Below are 15,674 nucleotides of genomic sequence, written 5' to 3'. Positions count from 1 at the left end.
AGTTTACCAGAGACTTGCTCCTAGTTCCTTTATTCAGAGTCATTCTTTCACCAGCAATAACAGTACTGGATTGATAGCTATTTTCTTGATGCATTTCACGTTGCTCACAAAGGGTAACCTTAAGAGGGATTCCCTTCATCCAAAACACAGGTGTAGGCCAGAAATCACTATTTTTCATATCACTAGGTTTCCAGCCTATTCCTTCATCTATATCATCAGTGGGTAAATTCATAGTAACTGAATCTGGACACAATGAGGATCCGGACATCAAGCTACAGATGCCTTCCATGCAAAAGGGTCTAATTTCTTCTACCACAGGAAATATATTCCAAAGCTGCCACCCTGGCCGACCTAACCCTCCCTCCCCCAGGTGGCGCTTGGCCAATTGAGCGCCGCTCCCGTCCTCGAACTCGCGACGTCCAGACTATAGGGCTCATTCTGCATTCCACACTGAGCGCCTTTATTGGATGCGCCACTCGGGAGCCCCTCATTTTAGGACTTAATCATTCGGTGAGATGTATTCCTTATTTGTTTGTTGAATTTTTCTACTTTTTATTTGCTACTTTGGTTTCCAGTATTTTTTTTTTGGTTTTGTTATTTCAGCACGGAGAATCCGCTATGAATGAATGATGATGATTGGAATTGCAGATGATTTATGAACTGTGAAGGGCGGTCGGGGCCCGAGTGAAAGATAAATTTGGCCGGAGACCTCATCCGTGGGTGCCAGACGGCTACCTGCGTGAGGCCGGCTGGAAATACATGAACAGTTACATGCATCCCAGTGCTGCAGATAGGAAGTGGCTGTGGCCACCTCCCCCTGTAAAAGACGAGGCTGCAAAACCATGAATGAATAATAATAAATAATTAACACACTCCACAGTGGCGCCCTGCCACCTATCCCCCAAATATTGAAATTAATGAAAATCAGCAGCTGAGCTATGGCCTGTCCCCCAGAGCATGACTGCGCTGAGGGAGAGAGCCCAGCCTGTCCAACCCAACCACTCACCCCTCAGAGTAAGGAAAACCCCCCTACTCCACATATTTTGAATTTTTTAGGGAGAAACCGCAGGAAATCCATGGCTGAGGGCAGCCCTTCCTCCAGGTTCTAAGCGGTCAACTCTTGTTTCGGCCTCCCAGCGCTTGACTGAGCAGCCGAAATAAAAAGAAGCGACATGAAAGAATAGCACACGGAGCTTTTATGCGCTTGCTGATGACGTGTTGGTTAGGGGCGGATTCTCCTTGCAGAAAAGCAATCAAGTTTACAATTTGTTACTTTGTATGGACTTCAATTACACTGCTACTAATGGATGTTTAGGGCCTACCTGTCATTCTCCCACCATTGCCATAGAGACTTGTTAATGTAATTGTTTCCATAAGTCATTGTTTTTCATCTAATTATTTAATTATCCTTTATCTTTCTCTGTGTTATGTTTGTGAGTGTGGGTTTATTGGAGACCCTCCGGATACTACACTAATTAAAATTTTGTGATACTGTTTGGCCTTCTGTTTGTACCTACATACTTCTGTTATTTATTTTCTTTCGTATCATTATTGGAATTACTGTTTTCTACATTTCTAATTTCTCCTTTTTCTGTTCTATACCCATTTGTATTGTTTTGTTCATTTTTGCATTTGATGATATTATTCACGACAATAAACCTGTTCGTGAAATTGACACATCTGACGTCCCTGTGTTTGCTGTCTCACTCTTGCTGACTTGTTTGATAATATTAAATAGGGCCAGTAATATCTCCTTAGGGAGGACAGTGCAACTGCCTTTCGGTTGTGCAGTGGCTGTTACAACGTGTTGTTTCTTTTGGCAAGTGGTATTTTCAGTACCGTTCTGAATGAATACTTCTGTTGAAAAGATAATACCAACAAAACCACCTACAGTACATCTAAATGGTAGCCTACTGGAAAAATGGACAAGGGTTGAAACGGGACAAAATAAAATAATCAGATATGTGTCGCACTTTTTTTTTAACCGTCACTTAGCATTTTACCAACAAATGCACAAAAAGGTCGAAGTACACATGCACATGGTGGTCCACGATGAAAGATGCTGTATAAAAAAAATAAAAAATAAAACAAAATTGATTGATTGATAATATGAGCATTGTGATCACAGGCATGAGGACAGTGTCTAGTATTTTACTCATTTTATTTACTAATCAAAAATGCAGGCTAGTGGCAAACATACTGGACAACAGTGTTCTAGCGTATAAAATTGTTTATAGAAGTGCTCATTATTTTTGCATTAAAAAAGCACTGCATACCTTTTTTTTTTTTTTTCTTTAACCTCGGTTTCTGCTGTCAATCCAATTGCCTCTTTTCACTTGTCAAATCTAAGTAAAAGATATTGCCAAGCCTGGACTTATTGGACACCTCACCAGTATGGGTAACTGAAGCATGATATGACTGTGCCCGATGTTTCATTTCCAGCACAAATGCCAGTGTCATTTTCCCTGTGGGATTCACACAAGATCTGTTAGTCGACCAGGATTCGAACCAATGAGTGCATGGTGATATGGCTCACCGTGCAGTCCTGCATAGCAGTGCCTTTACTAGAGGCAGTTGAGAGTTTTGTCATTTTAAATTGTAATATAATTCATTAATTACAAGTGGATTCTCGGCCATTCATTTCCATTGGGATTCTAATACAAATGACAGCCTTTTTCAATGAACAAATATTACAAATGCGCCTCTTGATTCACAGCACAGACTTATCAAAGATATCATGCAAAGGAAGCTAATGTATAAAGGACATCTGTACTAAAGATTGTTTCTCCCATTTGTGCTTAAGGTGATTTTATAAAAAAAACAAGTTTATTTTTCTCCTTAAAAAAGAAAATGTGTTTAATGTATGATCTTATTTATATTTCAAATTCATAATAGTTAACACCTGGAGAAAACCACTGCATGTATTGCTCAAATAATGCAGTATGTTATGAATGCAAAAATAAATACAGTATGTCTGAATTCTCACTGAGGTTTATGGGTATAAAAAAACTCAAAACAATGCATTGAAAATAGTGCCTTTTATTTCACAACTGTCACTGCAACCAAAGCATTGTGCATTTTATATTTTATTATACCGAAATACAATATTTTTTTCAGATTAGAGTTCATATTCATGTAAATACTATATATGATTGTTTTATAAAAACATTTCTGAGAGATTTCATCCAATTCACACGTGCCTTTGTGTGCAAGTACAATAATTCTTAGAAAGAAAAGTATTTCGTAAACCACTCTTGACGTTGGGGGTCTTGGCGTTCCTCTTCCACTGGGCTCCTGGAAGACACACAAGAATAAAGGTATTAAATCAACTACTCCAGCAAGTTATGTACAACTCGTCTTTCAAAGCTGGGTTTGAGTCAAACTCCAAAAATACAGACTTTGAGATGTTACTGAGCCTCAACACCTGGACTGCCTTCTGTGAGAGTTCAGAGCTGCAGTCTGGAAACTGAATGCAGATAAAGCTGCTTTTCAGGATTTAACAAAACAGCCACTGGATATTTTGTGTTTTGTGGAAAACTAGTGCCCCCTTGTGTTGATATAGTGTCAGTACAATATACTGTAGCCCTCAACCATGGGGCAATAATCCCCTCTCACACAATAAGTGTGCAATGAATTTAGATACCCGCCCCTGATTGTTTAAAACACTCGCCTGCAAACTGTAATGGGGCTTATTAGAGGCTAATAAAAGGAGGCTCTGCAGATAAACTGGGCTGGTTGTTGCAGTGGAACGAGATTCCACACTGACCCTGTTTGGAAGCGATTACGGTTAGGTTTTGGAGCTGTGCTGATTGAGTGTGTACGAGTTAGGAGTGCTGGTGCACTGGAGAAGAGCATGCTGAACTTTTACTAGTGAATCTTCAAGCTGAAGGACTGTTTATCGCTGCTGTGCTGGCTGGCTGGAGACTGTGGTGAGTTTAAACACGAAGATTGGTGAAGTGCACTTGCTTTTGCTTCTGGCAGTGTCCTTCTTTCTAAATCTACCTGTGTGTGTTTTTGTGTATTCTTTTAATTACTGTATTTATTATTGTATTGTTAGTCTTTTAGTGGGTGGGTTTTATGCAGAGTTAGGCTGTGCTTTAATATCAGGGGGGGGGATATTGTTGGTGGGTGTTTTTAGAGTTATTTGTACATGTTTTAGAAGGGTGGGGTTTTCTTGCTTTGATTACACTTGTGTTTTAAAGTTTACATCGTATGGTTTATTTTTATGGGTTGCATGATTTTGTTGTTGGTTTCATTGAGTTCACTTTTTGTCATTTTGTTTGCACATTGTTTAGCACTTTAGATTTTTGTCGCCCCCCCCCCCCCCCCCCCACCTTTTTTAAAAAAAGTTTAAAAGGCTGTATTCCCGTGCCTAGGATCTCCCCTCCCCTCCCCTCCCCTCCCCTCCCTATTGCTGCTATATGCATTCTAGCATTTTTAGAACGGCCTAGTCTGTGTATTTTTATAGGGATATTTTTAATTAGTGTGTTTAATAAACTTTGGTTTTTATTATTGTGACTTATAGTCTTGGACTCTGTGTTTTAACCCAATACTTTCCCCCCTTATTTTAATACCTGCACAAGCGTACCCAAATTTAACCCCCGGACCTTCCGAGTTATCAAAGGTGGTGGCAGCGGCTACGCTACCCGAACCCAACGCTTGTTACCCCGAGGCGTGGGTATTAATACATCTTTCACCCCTGAGGTCACGTCTTATCATGCACAGTTTTACAGGAATTATTTGAAGGTTGTAAAACTTTAAACATGAGTGGGTCATGTAATCACCCTCCCAGAAAATGCCTAATAATCCAGTAAATTCTATCTTTGATGACATTGCACTATTGGTCAGGCAGAGGTCGTATAGTACCTTGTGGGTTTCAGCTCAGGAACGTGTGCTGATGGATTGAATGGTCTGCACACACTCGTGCCATGGTCAGAATTGGGAGACTGTACTGCCTGGGGAGACCTTTTCACTGGATTTGGTTCACTTCCCAGGAAGCTTTTCTCATAGGAGCGAAGGTTTGGAACACTGATTACACGAGGGGGCGTTCCTTCTGATCTCTTTTTCTGCGGCACAGATTAAAAACATCACTTGAATTCAGTAACTGCAGTATACATGGCCGACCTTTGTGGTAATATAATAGCACGGAAATGTTTGGACAATGCAAAAAAATAAAGTTTATGACTGTTTAAAACAGTTTGCATGCACTAACTACAGTATTATCTAACAAAGTAATCTGTAATACATCAAGTGGATAAGCACTACATTTAAAGCTGTACTGTAGGTCCTCCAGTTTTAAAAATGTTAAGGTTATTACATTTTAAGCCTTAATTCTAAGCTCTAAACTCTCCACATAGCACAGAATATTTCAACACCATATTTTAAAAACTGGCCCTAAAATAATGAATACAGACATACTGAGATACTCAAGTGACAGTGCTACGAGTACTATGCAGAAGGTATTTTACCTTGAGTGTTGGAGTTAAACTTCCTGGCTGTGGTCGGTTTTCATATCCTCTCATGATGACATCATCGCTGTGCACCTGAGGAAGCTGTTGACATTTGCGCTCTTCCTGCACAAGAAGTGAAATGACAATTGTTACTTGTGACCCGATCTTAGAAAACCGAGCCAGAACGAGGGGAAGAACTATATTATTGAAATGTTTACTATCATTTGTAAAACTTTGCACACACCCAGTGATACACAACGAAATGCTGGAGCAGCAATTGGTTGGAGGAAGACTATGGACGTGCATATCATCACGTTGGCACTCCCCAGACTCCTCCCCAGAACTTTTCTTCTCACATCTCCCGCATTTCGGTCTGTACTTAACACAAATCCACTTGGCATGTGTAAAGTATGGCAACTGGGCTAGGATGATGGCAGTCAATATGAACCAATCAAAGAGCTGAACTCGCTAGCTGCTAGCGATTCCTATGAATCAGGAACCAAATTAAATGTGCAAGCTCCCACTCTCCACATCAGGTAGCCAGAGAACAATTTTGAGTCAAGCACCACTGAAAAGCACACATACCCCATTTTAAATGTACTGCCATTTATTCTCCCAATGAATGCACTTCTGAACATAGGAACCACTACTGACAACGTACTGAATGTTAGGTAAATGGTGAGAATCATACTCTCCCTCTGTTAGATCTCTTAACTTATAGGGACACTGTGTCCAATTTCTTCAGGTAATACATTAACCCCTTTTCTCAAAGTGTGTCTCCAGAGATGGTAGAATTAACATTTAAAGACACTTTACTGAGGGAGTCACCCAATGTGGCTACTGTTATTAAACCTGAAGTTGGTCAAAATACATTTAAGTTTTAAAAATAAAAAGTTACTTACCACAAGTCGTTTGATAATATGGTCTCTCACGCTGACTTTTTCCTGGAGTTTCCCTATCACATGTAAATCCTCCAGTCTAGATTCTCGTCTTTTGGACTTTTCTTCATTCTCCTTTATTCTGTAGAGAGCAATTAAATGTGTTCAAATGAATAAAGGAGCATCAGTTTTCTAGCATATACCACAGTGTGTAAAGCAGTTTAAAAAAAAATACTGCTGAATGAAGATCAAAGCTGTAATTGTATCATGACGAAACATCATAAATGTCCAATTCAGAACCAAGAGGCGTGGCAAAACTAACAATTGTGCACTTTCTCCCAACGACTATGAATTACTTATACAGTGAATAATCAAAATAACCCTCTGTAACGGGGGGAGGTCTGTGCTGACTATCTGGCACATGCGTGGTACTGCAGGAAGAGGGCAGCAGTCTCGTAGGATCCGCCTGTCAGTCATAGCGATGACACGGAGAGGTGGGGAAGAGGGTGTGTTGGCTTTCCCTCTCTCTGAGTGACTGAGAGGCAGGCTTTGGGAGATTGCTCGGCCCATAAGAACTGCGCTTGGTTGTGCATTCGGGTGGCCGTAATTTGGAAAACACACAGAGATGCTAGATGAGAAGGCCAGTGGTTGGAGCGCGCAACCAAAACAGGCAAGCATGGCTGAGGAAGACAGCCAGCCTAATGAAAGAAAATAATATACAAAATAAATTGTTATGTATCCGAGGGAACGTGTATAAATAGAAGGGGAACCTTGGCCACCCCAGTGTATAGTGCACAGCATAGGACGGAGACCTGAACTGACCGGCTTAGCAGCAGTGGGGGCACTGCGTAAGCAGCACCTTTATTTTGTAGTTTTATTACTGTGTTTTATTTTCCCTTTTCTTTCGCCTTTTGTTATTTCTTATTTCAGAGTATCTGTGAGTGCTCCAGCATTGAACTGTTTACCAGTATTGGTATTTCTGTGGTCCTGTTTACCGTTGCCGGGCTAAAAGAAAATATATAAAATAATAAAACTGGGCACCAGTGTTTTCAATTAAATCTTCTGTCTCCCGTGTGTGTGAATTGCCCACCACCCTTCCACACCCTCATACAGTCAAGCTGAACTATGCGAAGTTGTCTGTAAGTGAGCAGCCTAAACTAAAATTGCTTAAAAGGTGATTGAAAAAAAAGCTAATGGTCTCACAGTGAGTAAGTGCACCTTTTAATGCGTTCAGTATAAACTTATTTAGCCAAATGTAATAGTACCATGCAAAAACCCTAGTTTCCTATACTATACTGCAGCACTGACAACAGTGATTACAGTAAACTGTAGTGTCCACTGCTTAATCACTGTTTATGGTATTTTGCAGGTTGCAACTTCATTCTATGTATTTGCTTACAATTTCAGTTGTTTATTGAGCAAAAAGAAAGTTAAACCAATGACAATTAAAATATGCACAATACATATTTTAAAATGTTTTATACAGTACATTCATTTTCCATCACCTTATATATATATAATGTGTGTGTGTGTGTTCATGCACAATGTCTGGATTCCTTTGTAATTTGATTAGGTATACTGTTCACCCATACCCTGTTTCCAAGGAGACTATTCTTGCTTGGAGACGGGTCTGAGCACTGCTGAAGTCAGACACAATGGTTTGAATCTCCTTCCTCTGTTCCTGTTTCAAAGACTCCAGCTCTCTGTGATGCCTGGTGACAAGGTCATCCTCTATGGACCTTGGGACAGAATGAAACAGCCATTCTATTTATTTGTATTCACTCAAGTTAATTTCTCACTCTAGCTATGGAAAAACATTTACCAAAGAAAAAGTATATGAGGCAGGTGTCTCAAACAGGGGTGTCCAATCACGGACCTGGTTCAACAGGAAAAACTAAATAATGAACTACTTTAGGGTCTTTCTGGCAGTTTTGGGTACCCCTAGTATATAACTAATACATTTGGCCACTATGTTTCAAGAAGAGCATTTTGCTCACGTAACAACAACAGGGTAGCAGACAACTGCATTTCTACAGGGACACTGGATTATAGCCATTCATTTGTCTAGTGCAGAGGTCGTCTCTATGCTTCCAGTCAAGGTCTTTATTCTAATCATGTCCTTAATTAACAAATTGAACCAAATGCCCGTTACAAGGTCCTAAATCCCTGAATTACAGTATGCCTGTCATGGCATGGCATACCACTGGTCTATTGTAACACAGACTATTACATAGAATGGCCTTTCTTTGATAATTTGCATGTAATGGGCTATAGTTAAAAAAAATAAATAAAAACACAATTTAGAAAAATATTTTCATGAACCATCATCAACAGTGATGTTCATTGTTTACTGTCTGCACAGCATTTTGCTCCCACCTTCTCTGTTGCTCCTCAGTGTTTTGGAGCTGAAAGACCTCCTGCTTCCTGAACTCCACCTCAGAGCTGAGTGAAGCCAGCTGATCTTTCAAATGTGCGTTCTCCTTCCTCAGGCTGCATACAACACTCTGATACTCCTCTAGCTGGTGCCTTAAGGCTTGAAACTGATTCTGTTGCCCTTCTTCCTGATCATGGAAAAACATTGCAATATGTAAATTAGTTGTTACTGTACAGTCTGTTGTTATTGACTAATAATTGAGCACTACTGCATTTCAAATGTAATGTTTTACCAGTCTAACAAAAAAAAGAATTTTCTTTAACCACGGGAGCTGATTCTTGAAACACTGCTACAAGCTGAATACTGTCTTGCTCTATATTTCAAATACATACCCAGTGGTTATAAACCTGGTAAATATTGATTGAAGCCCACACAAAAAATAATAGAATACCAAAATACAGGTTATCAAGCAGGTAAGAAATGAAATATTTTGAAAATGAGGATGATTTAAAGCAAATATGCTTCAACTGTCCAGAGAGATAAGGCTACTTTAGTTTCCACTCCTGTTCAGTAATAATTGGTCTCTCTGAGCACATTGGTTAAAAGATTTGCTGGGGATCTGCAATGTTACCTTGTCGTGCCCAGCCTCTGCCATGTACACAAAGCATTCATGAGGTTGTGACATGTCATTGCATCTGGTTGCTGACTGCCCACTGACCTGCTGCTGCTGCTGCTGCATGTTTAACTCTCTCAGAGTGCTGAGCTCGGTCTGCAGGTCTTCAATCTGCTTCATGTGTCTCTGAGCCACCTGTCGGCACCAGCCTGCATGCTGTTGTGTCAGCTCCACTTTCTGAGTTTCTAGAAAACACATAAAATGACCTTACAAAGGGACAGTTCAACCAAAACGTACCCATACTTTGAGTATATGCATTTGTTCATGTGGTATTTTGAAATATTTACATTCATTGAACAATGTTTGCATGTGATTGTAGTGATTCGTTATATTCATAAACATTCATTATTTTTCTTATATCTACTTTCATATAGCCTTTTGCAATGTAGAGCTTACCTTTGATTTATATGGGAACTGTAATTTGGAATGTTGCTTTATTAACTTCTTTAAGTACTGCTGTGAAAAGAATCTAAAAATAAAATACACAGGCATATCCACGTATATGTCAAACCTGACACACAAAGAAAGGTGCACTTAAAAATATTAAATGATAAGGAGTAAGTTACTTCATACCTCTGGCGCTAACGCAGACGAAAAAAGGTGCGCCAAAAATTGTACTACAGGGCAAGTCTGCACCTGTTTGCGTTGTGTTTTTTCATCAAAATCAGGAACAATAGCATTTTCCCAAATTGGGCCCTATTTGTCCAATACTGTAGTTTTGTTTGTTATAAACTAATGAAAGGAGATATACCTAATTTAAAGCAAAGTTTTGTATACTGATAACTACACGTTGCACTTAGCCTTTCAAGTTAACTGGAGCACTTGCTGCTGGCAGCGTCTTGATATGTAATAAGCTTGTTGGTCTTTGGTGTTTTAAACATGTAACATTCTTCAGAGTTAGATACCCAGGAGAGATATCTGCTGCTTCTCCATACATTGTCTCTCAGCCAGTATCCCCTTGCCAGCCTTCTCTTCCAGAGACTGTAGGGCCAGCCTGTGGCTCTGCTGCTCCTCCCGGATCTTCTCTTCATGCTGTTTCTGCAGACGCTCCTCAGCCTCCTGCACAAACAGAGCCAGGTTGCATTACAATGCATCGTCACCCACACTTCAGCAGCTTTTAACATCTCCCCCAAAACCTAGAAAGATTATAAGGATTTGTTATATTTTTTTATTTTTATTTTTAGAGTGCACAATAGCTCAGGGCTCACCCTGCACAGCACCACCCTGCCTTTAGTACGGAAGCCCATTGGTGACTCAATTTAGTCATAAAGGACTTCTTTATCTAAAGAAGGTATTGCTCTAAAACACTGCATTTGATATTTGCTACAAACATGATTTTCTTAAAACACAGTGCTGCTGTAAGAATGTCCTAGGAAACAGCTATTTAAAAAAATATATAATAATCAAAATGATGTCCATTGATCCTTGTTTGCCGTGAACATTTCTTTTTTTCTTCTTTAATGAAAGATTATGTTATAAATGCCTACCTTCAGCTCCTGGTTTGTGTTGTTGTCATCCTTTTTTAGTATCTGTTGATTTGCTGCATCCAGCTGGAATTTCAAGTTTCGGTTCAGTTCAATACTGTCCTGAAGTTCCTGCTTCAGTTTTTCCTTTTCTTTGGTGAACTGAGCCTCAAGTTCCTGCAAAGCATCTTGGGACAACAGCTGGTTTGATTCAAGCTTCTGTTCACCGTGCTTAATAAAAAAAATAAAAGCCACACTTTGTTTCTGTATTATTTATGATGAAAAACAGGTACCTGAAACTGCAGAACACAAAGCTTTCAGACATAAACTATACGAGGTAAAATAAAGGAAATTTACCACTTAATAAAAGTCCTCAGAAAGCATAGTCTGATAAAGGCAAACTAGTTATGTATTCACTAATAATGGACAATGGTTAGTATAGTGTTTTTAAGCTGAAGTTCTGGGATCACAAAAAAAAAGGTTTTAACTATCTTTAAAGAGTAAGTAGCGGGGTTCCTAAAAATATAGCGTTACACATCCCAACGTGTCTGCTACAGCTGTTTAAACGTACACCTGTAATTTTTTTTTCATTGTTAACATCCTGACAACCTTTTACACCAACTTTAAAGTCTGTTTCAAAGCTCTTTTCAAAATGTCCGCTCTAGTGCACTGATAGTGTAAGGAATATTGCCCACATTGTCAGACAGGTAACACAGCGATAATGATCCATTACGTGGTATGGAACAGAAAAGCCAGAGCACTTGTTGTTATGTTTATTTTATTTTTTTTAAATCGCTTTCTGCAGTTAATCCCTCAGTGATTTAGAGGACAGATCTCAAACCCCAGTGCCCCAGGTACGTTATTAACAGTTGTAGCAACATGTGGGGACGTATCACGCTATATTTTTCGGAACACCACTCCTTACTTTTTAAGGCATTCACAATTATTTCACCTACTGTATATTGTTATTTCACTCAAATTTAAGTAAAGTGCATTTTTTAAATAAGCTTTGTTATGCCACTCATAAAGTGTTATGTTACACTACATTTGCAATCTGCAACAGGAGGACTGATCACTCTTCTTTCTGAAGACACGGTATTGGGGCTACCTTGCTATATTGTACCTGCGATTGGAGTGCTTCAGTTTCCTTTCGCCATTCCTCATTGATCTTCTGGATTTCAGTCTCTTTCTCTTTCTGCATGTGATTCAGAGCAGAGAGCTGTTTTTCTGCATGTTCTTTCTTTAAGCGCTCGCAAAGCCGGTCACATTCAAGCCTTAAAGAGAGAGAGCTCATTTCACTCAGGAGGTGTTTCAGCCCACAGTGAGCGTCTTAATATCATGTACCAACAACTGGCACACTCATTAGAGAGATCGCCAGATAAGCAGGATACGGTTTTGTAATATCATAAACAAAATGGAAAATGTTAACAAATTTCAGGTTCTCTTTTACTAATTTTGGAAACACCTACCTTGTTTTTTCTTTATATTTTGCTTTGACCTGTCCTAAAATCTGGTCTCTATTTTTTTGGTTTTCCATTTCCAAATCTGATATCTCTTTTTGATGTTTTTCTTTTTGTTGCTCCAATTCCTCCTTAAATTAAAAGAGGTAAACAGGTGAAAGAAGTCACTGCAGGTTACACCTGTTGGTACTGTTAATGTAAAGAATAAATGCTGATTGTATTGTACCTGGTTTTCATATAACATATAGTTGCTATTAAAGTAGCAAATGCAATATTTCAGTAGTTAAATCAGTCACAAAGTTTTTTAGTTTTGCAGCAAAGCAATACCCTCCAAGTTTAGCAATGCACACTTTTTTAAAAAGGCTTTACCTTTAACTCAGAGATAGTGAGGCGGGTCTCATCCAGCTCTTTGCTCAGCCTCTCGCTGGACTTGCTGGAGTGAGCACTTTGCTGCATTAGACTCTCTAGTGTGGAAACCTGGATAGCCATGTAAAATGACATGTATAGTTTAATAACATAATTTCTCTCTTTTTTTGACAAGCTAACATTGTTATTTATTTTTTTGTTAAACATGCAGAAGACAGTAAAACCAAATTGGGGCGCACTGTTTGAGAGGAATCAGTGTTGAAAATTTGTGTGAATTTGGCCACTGCAGCAAGTTGTTGCAATATATTACAAACATGACACACAGGACACATCACATGACCACATACATATACAAGCGGCCGGCTCCAGCCCTAGAATAGTTATATGGTTTGCTCTATTGTCCCCGATGTGGCCAGACCACAAAGGACCATCATGTAGCAGGGAGGCATGTTCTGGATAAGAAGAAAAGAGCTACACATTTCAAGTTTTTTTAACTACTGTAATGGTTGTAGAGAAGTTTGGCCAAACAGGTTTTGTAATATAAAAAGCTAATAAAGAAACTGAAAGCAAAAATAAACTTCATCACTATCTTCAAACAAAATTTCTTTCAATTGCAGCATACTACTGCTAAGGTTTTTTTTTTTTTTTTTTTTTTTTTTTTTTTTTAAACATAGCACAATACTAACCCCCAGTAACCTTTTGATGCAGGACATGAACTTCTGAGGTTGGCCACGTTTTTTCTTGGCCAAGTCAGCCGCGGCCCGCAGTGGAAATGAGGCATAAGGGAATTTCTGATTTTACTTACATTTTTTTTGGCCCAGTCTGTGTTCAATTTCTTTTTCGGTCCAATGCGCTACTGTAGACTATGAAATACAACACACTTCAATTTGTCCAAATTTCTGTCTGATAATCAGGTATATCAGATAATCAAAGTTATGCTTTTTCATTGACACAAAAAAATCCAGAGTTTTGGATAATAAAGTGACAGCTGTACAGCTATGGACAAATGTTTTGCATCACCCTATAGAATTAACTCATTTTGCTTCATAAAGTCGAATGAAATCTGCTGGATAATGTTACGTTAACATATTGAATTACATACCACTTTGTAGATTTCCATTTTCTTAATGATTTATTTATTTTTTTTAATTAAAAAATGTGACATTTCAAAATCTAACATGAAATACTTTACTATTATTATGGCTTCTGGTAGACGTTACTATACAATTTTGTAGTTTCTTTGATTACATGATGTAAAATAAAATATCTAAAATATGTTCATACATTTTTTATTTTTTTTTATTCTGTTTCAATCCTAAATTCTAGATGATGCAAAACCTTTGGCCATAACTGTATATTCTTTACACACATCAATGCTATAGAGCATGTAAGCCAGTTTATAATAATATGGTGCTGAAGTGGCCAAAAATATATTTCTACAGAACTGATTTATCCCCAATATAATTATTGTTACTATGGGTGACATCAATTGTAGCTTTATTAATGAGGAAAACCATAATCACACTGTAATAACAAGGAGGTATAACTGAAAAGTAGACAAACACAAAACCAATTGAATAACTGTTTTTAACAGAAACAATGTGTAGAGACTGCCATTTTCTCCCTATTCATATAGAATGGGTTGTGGTGGCATCATTGGTTAAAACAAGATGACAGGCTTGCTGGTCAGCGTTATACAACAAAGCTGTTTGTCATTTACGGGCAGCGGTGTGTAGATCCTCTTGTGCTCTGCTTTTGACAGGCTGAGAAAGTGTTAGTAATCATCTACCTCCCAATCTGCTGTAGAAAAGTTAATTTGTGACAACATGCAGATTAATGTGGTAGGGGGGCATTGGTGGCTGCTGTAATCTTTATTATTTATTTTTTAATAAATTACTGCGCTATTTAGGCGTATATAACTACATGTGTACTTCATTTATATGTACTGTATAAGGAAGAGAGAACATTAAATATGAAAGAATGACCTTACACTGCACACATAGTGCTGTATAAGCAAAAGGCTAAATATATTTGGCATATTTTTGACACTGATTAATAGTTCAGGCAAATTTAATTAAACTATTAACACTGATATTATTAAAACTATTTTGTTAGGAGTTATTTGTGTCGGATAATGAGAGCAATTCTGAAACAGTACCTCACTGATGGATTCCTGGAGTTTGCTGGAAAGGACATCTTTCACTTTCTCCAGCTGTTGTCTCTCATTCTCCATTCTCTTTTTGGACTCTTCCACTTCGGTCTGGAGATCCTGCAAAAGAGTGAGAGTCCATCTTTTAAATCACAGGCTTTAAATGACGCTTCTGTTTGAGGGCAAAGGAAACGTGATGAAGTAGACAGACGGACAGACACACTGCAAATGCCATGGAATCACTTCACCGAACACAGAGAAAATGCCATATGAATTACTTCACCGAACACAGGGAAAATGCCATATGAATTACTTCACCGAAGGGAAGCAATCCCACCTTTTGTGTCTTCCATCTCTCGGTTTCCAGGGAAGTCTGCACTGACTTGAGCTCCACTGCATGTTTCCTCATAACCTCCTCCAAGGCCTTCATCAGCTGCTCTTTCAAACGTGTCTTCTCCTCATCAGACTGACGCTTCCATTTCCGGAGCTCTTCTTTGTGTGTTTGCTGGAGGTCCTGCTTCTGTGCAGTAAGAGCTTCCACATGCTACAAACCAATATCAATGAGTGCATGCGACCTCATGGAGCTCAGCTGACTCCCACTATCATGATTGGTATAGACATGGATGGCAGGACATGATTGTAGTATATTTTCAGGTTATAGTTTCTTCCCATCAGTCTGACTATAGAATCATTTTGCTCTTTAACTTCAACTTTTTTTAGATCTGGTAAAACTGTCTTTCCAAATGTTTCTTATTTATGAGTAGGGCTGACACTGGGATTTTAGTTTTTTTCATTGTAACCTGGACTGCCAAATTCAGCATTACTGACAATATCAAGTAAGTTCTCAACAAGAAAGCTGAA

General features: G+C 38.8%; 1 protein-coding gene across 3 annotated transcripts in view; it reads right to left on the bottom strand.

Moving 5' to 3' along the window:
- Window positions 1–3,029: 3,029 nt before the first annotated feature.
- Window positions 3,030–15,674, bottom strand: part of LOC117421334 (protein FAM184B-like) — a 38,138-nt gene continuing 25,493 nt past the window's right edge. For 2 of the 3 annotated variants that reach the window (XM_034920779.2, XM_059035322.1), the window contains exons 5-18: window positions 15,151–15,357; window positions 14,823–14,933; window positions 12,668–12,775; window positions 12,308–12,429; window positions 11,962–12,112; window positions 10,863–11,069; window positions 10,281–10,434; window positions 9,421–9,560; window positions 8,705–8,889; window positions 7,921–8,067; window positions 6,353–6,470; window positions 5,469–5,573; window positions 4,867–5,066; window positions 3,030–3,294 (exon numbers count right to left, since the gene is read on the bottom strand). In XM_034920779.2, the coding sequence (XP_034776670.2) occupies window positions 3,225–3,294; window positions 4,867–5,066; window positions 5,469–5,573; window positions 6,353–6,470; window positions 7,921–8,067; window positions 8,705–8,889; window positions 9,421–9,560; window positions 10,281–10,434; window positions 10,863–11,069; window positions 11,962–12,112; window positions 12,308–12,429; window positions 12,668–12,775; window positions 14,823–14,933; window positions 15,151–15,357 (2,025 nt within the window). In that variant the 3' untranslated portion in view covers window positions 3,030–3,224. The remainder of the gene's footprint in view (window positions 3,295–4,866; window positions 5,067–5,468; window positions 5,574–6,352; window positions 6,471–7,920; window positions 8,068–8,704; window positions 8,890–9,420; window positions 9,561–10,280; window positions 10,435–10,862; window positions 11,070–11,961; window positions 12,113–12,307; window positions 12,430–12,667; window positions 12,776–14,822; window positions 14,934–15,150; window positions 15,358–15,674) is intronic. The other variant, XM_034920780.2, reaches the window with a different exon arrangement.

This window comes from Acipenser ruthenus, chromosome 1 (genome assembly GCF_902713425.1).
Source record: "Acipenser ruthenus chromosome 1, fAciRut3.2 maternal haplotype, whole genome shotgun sequence".
Taxonomy (NCBI): Eukaryota; Metazoa; Chordata; class Actinopteri; order Acipenseriformes; family Acipenseridae; genus Acipenser; species Acipenser ruthenus.
The sequence above is the reverse complement of the archived record's forward strand: the minus strand, read 5'-3'. Positions and strand labels throughout refer to the sequence as shown.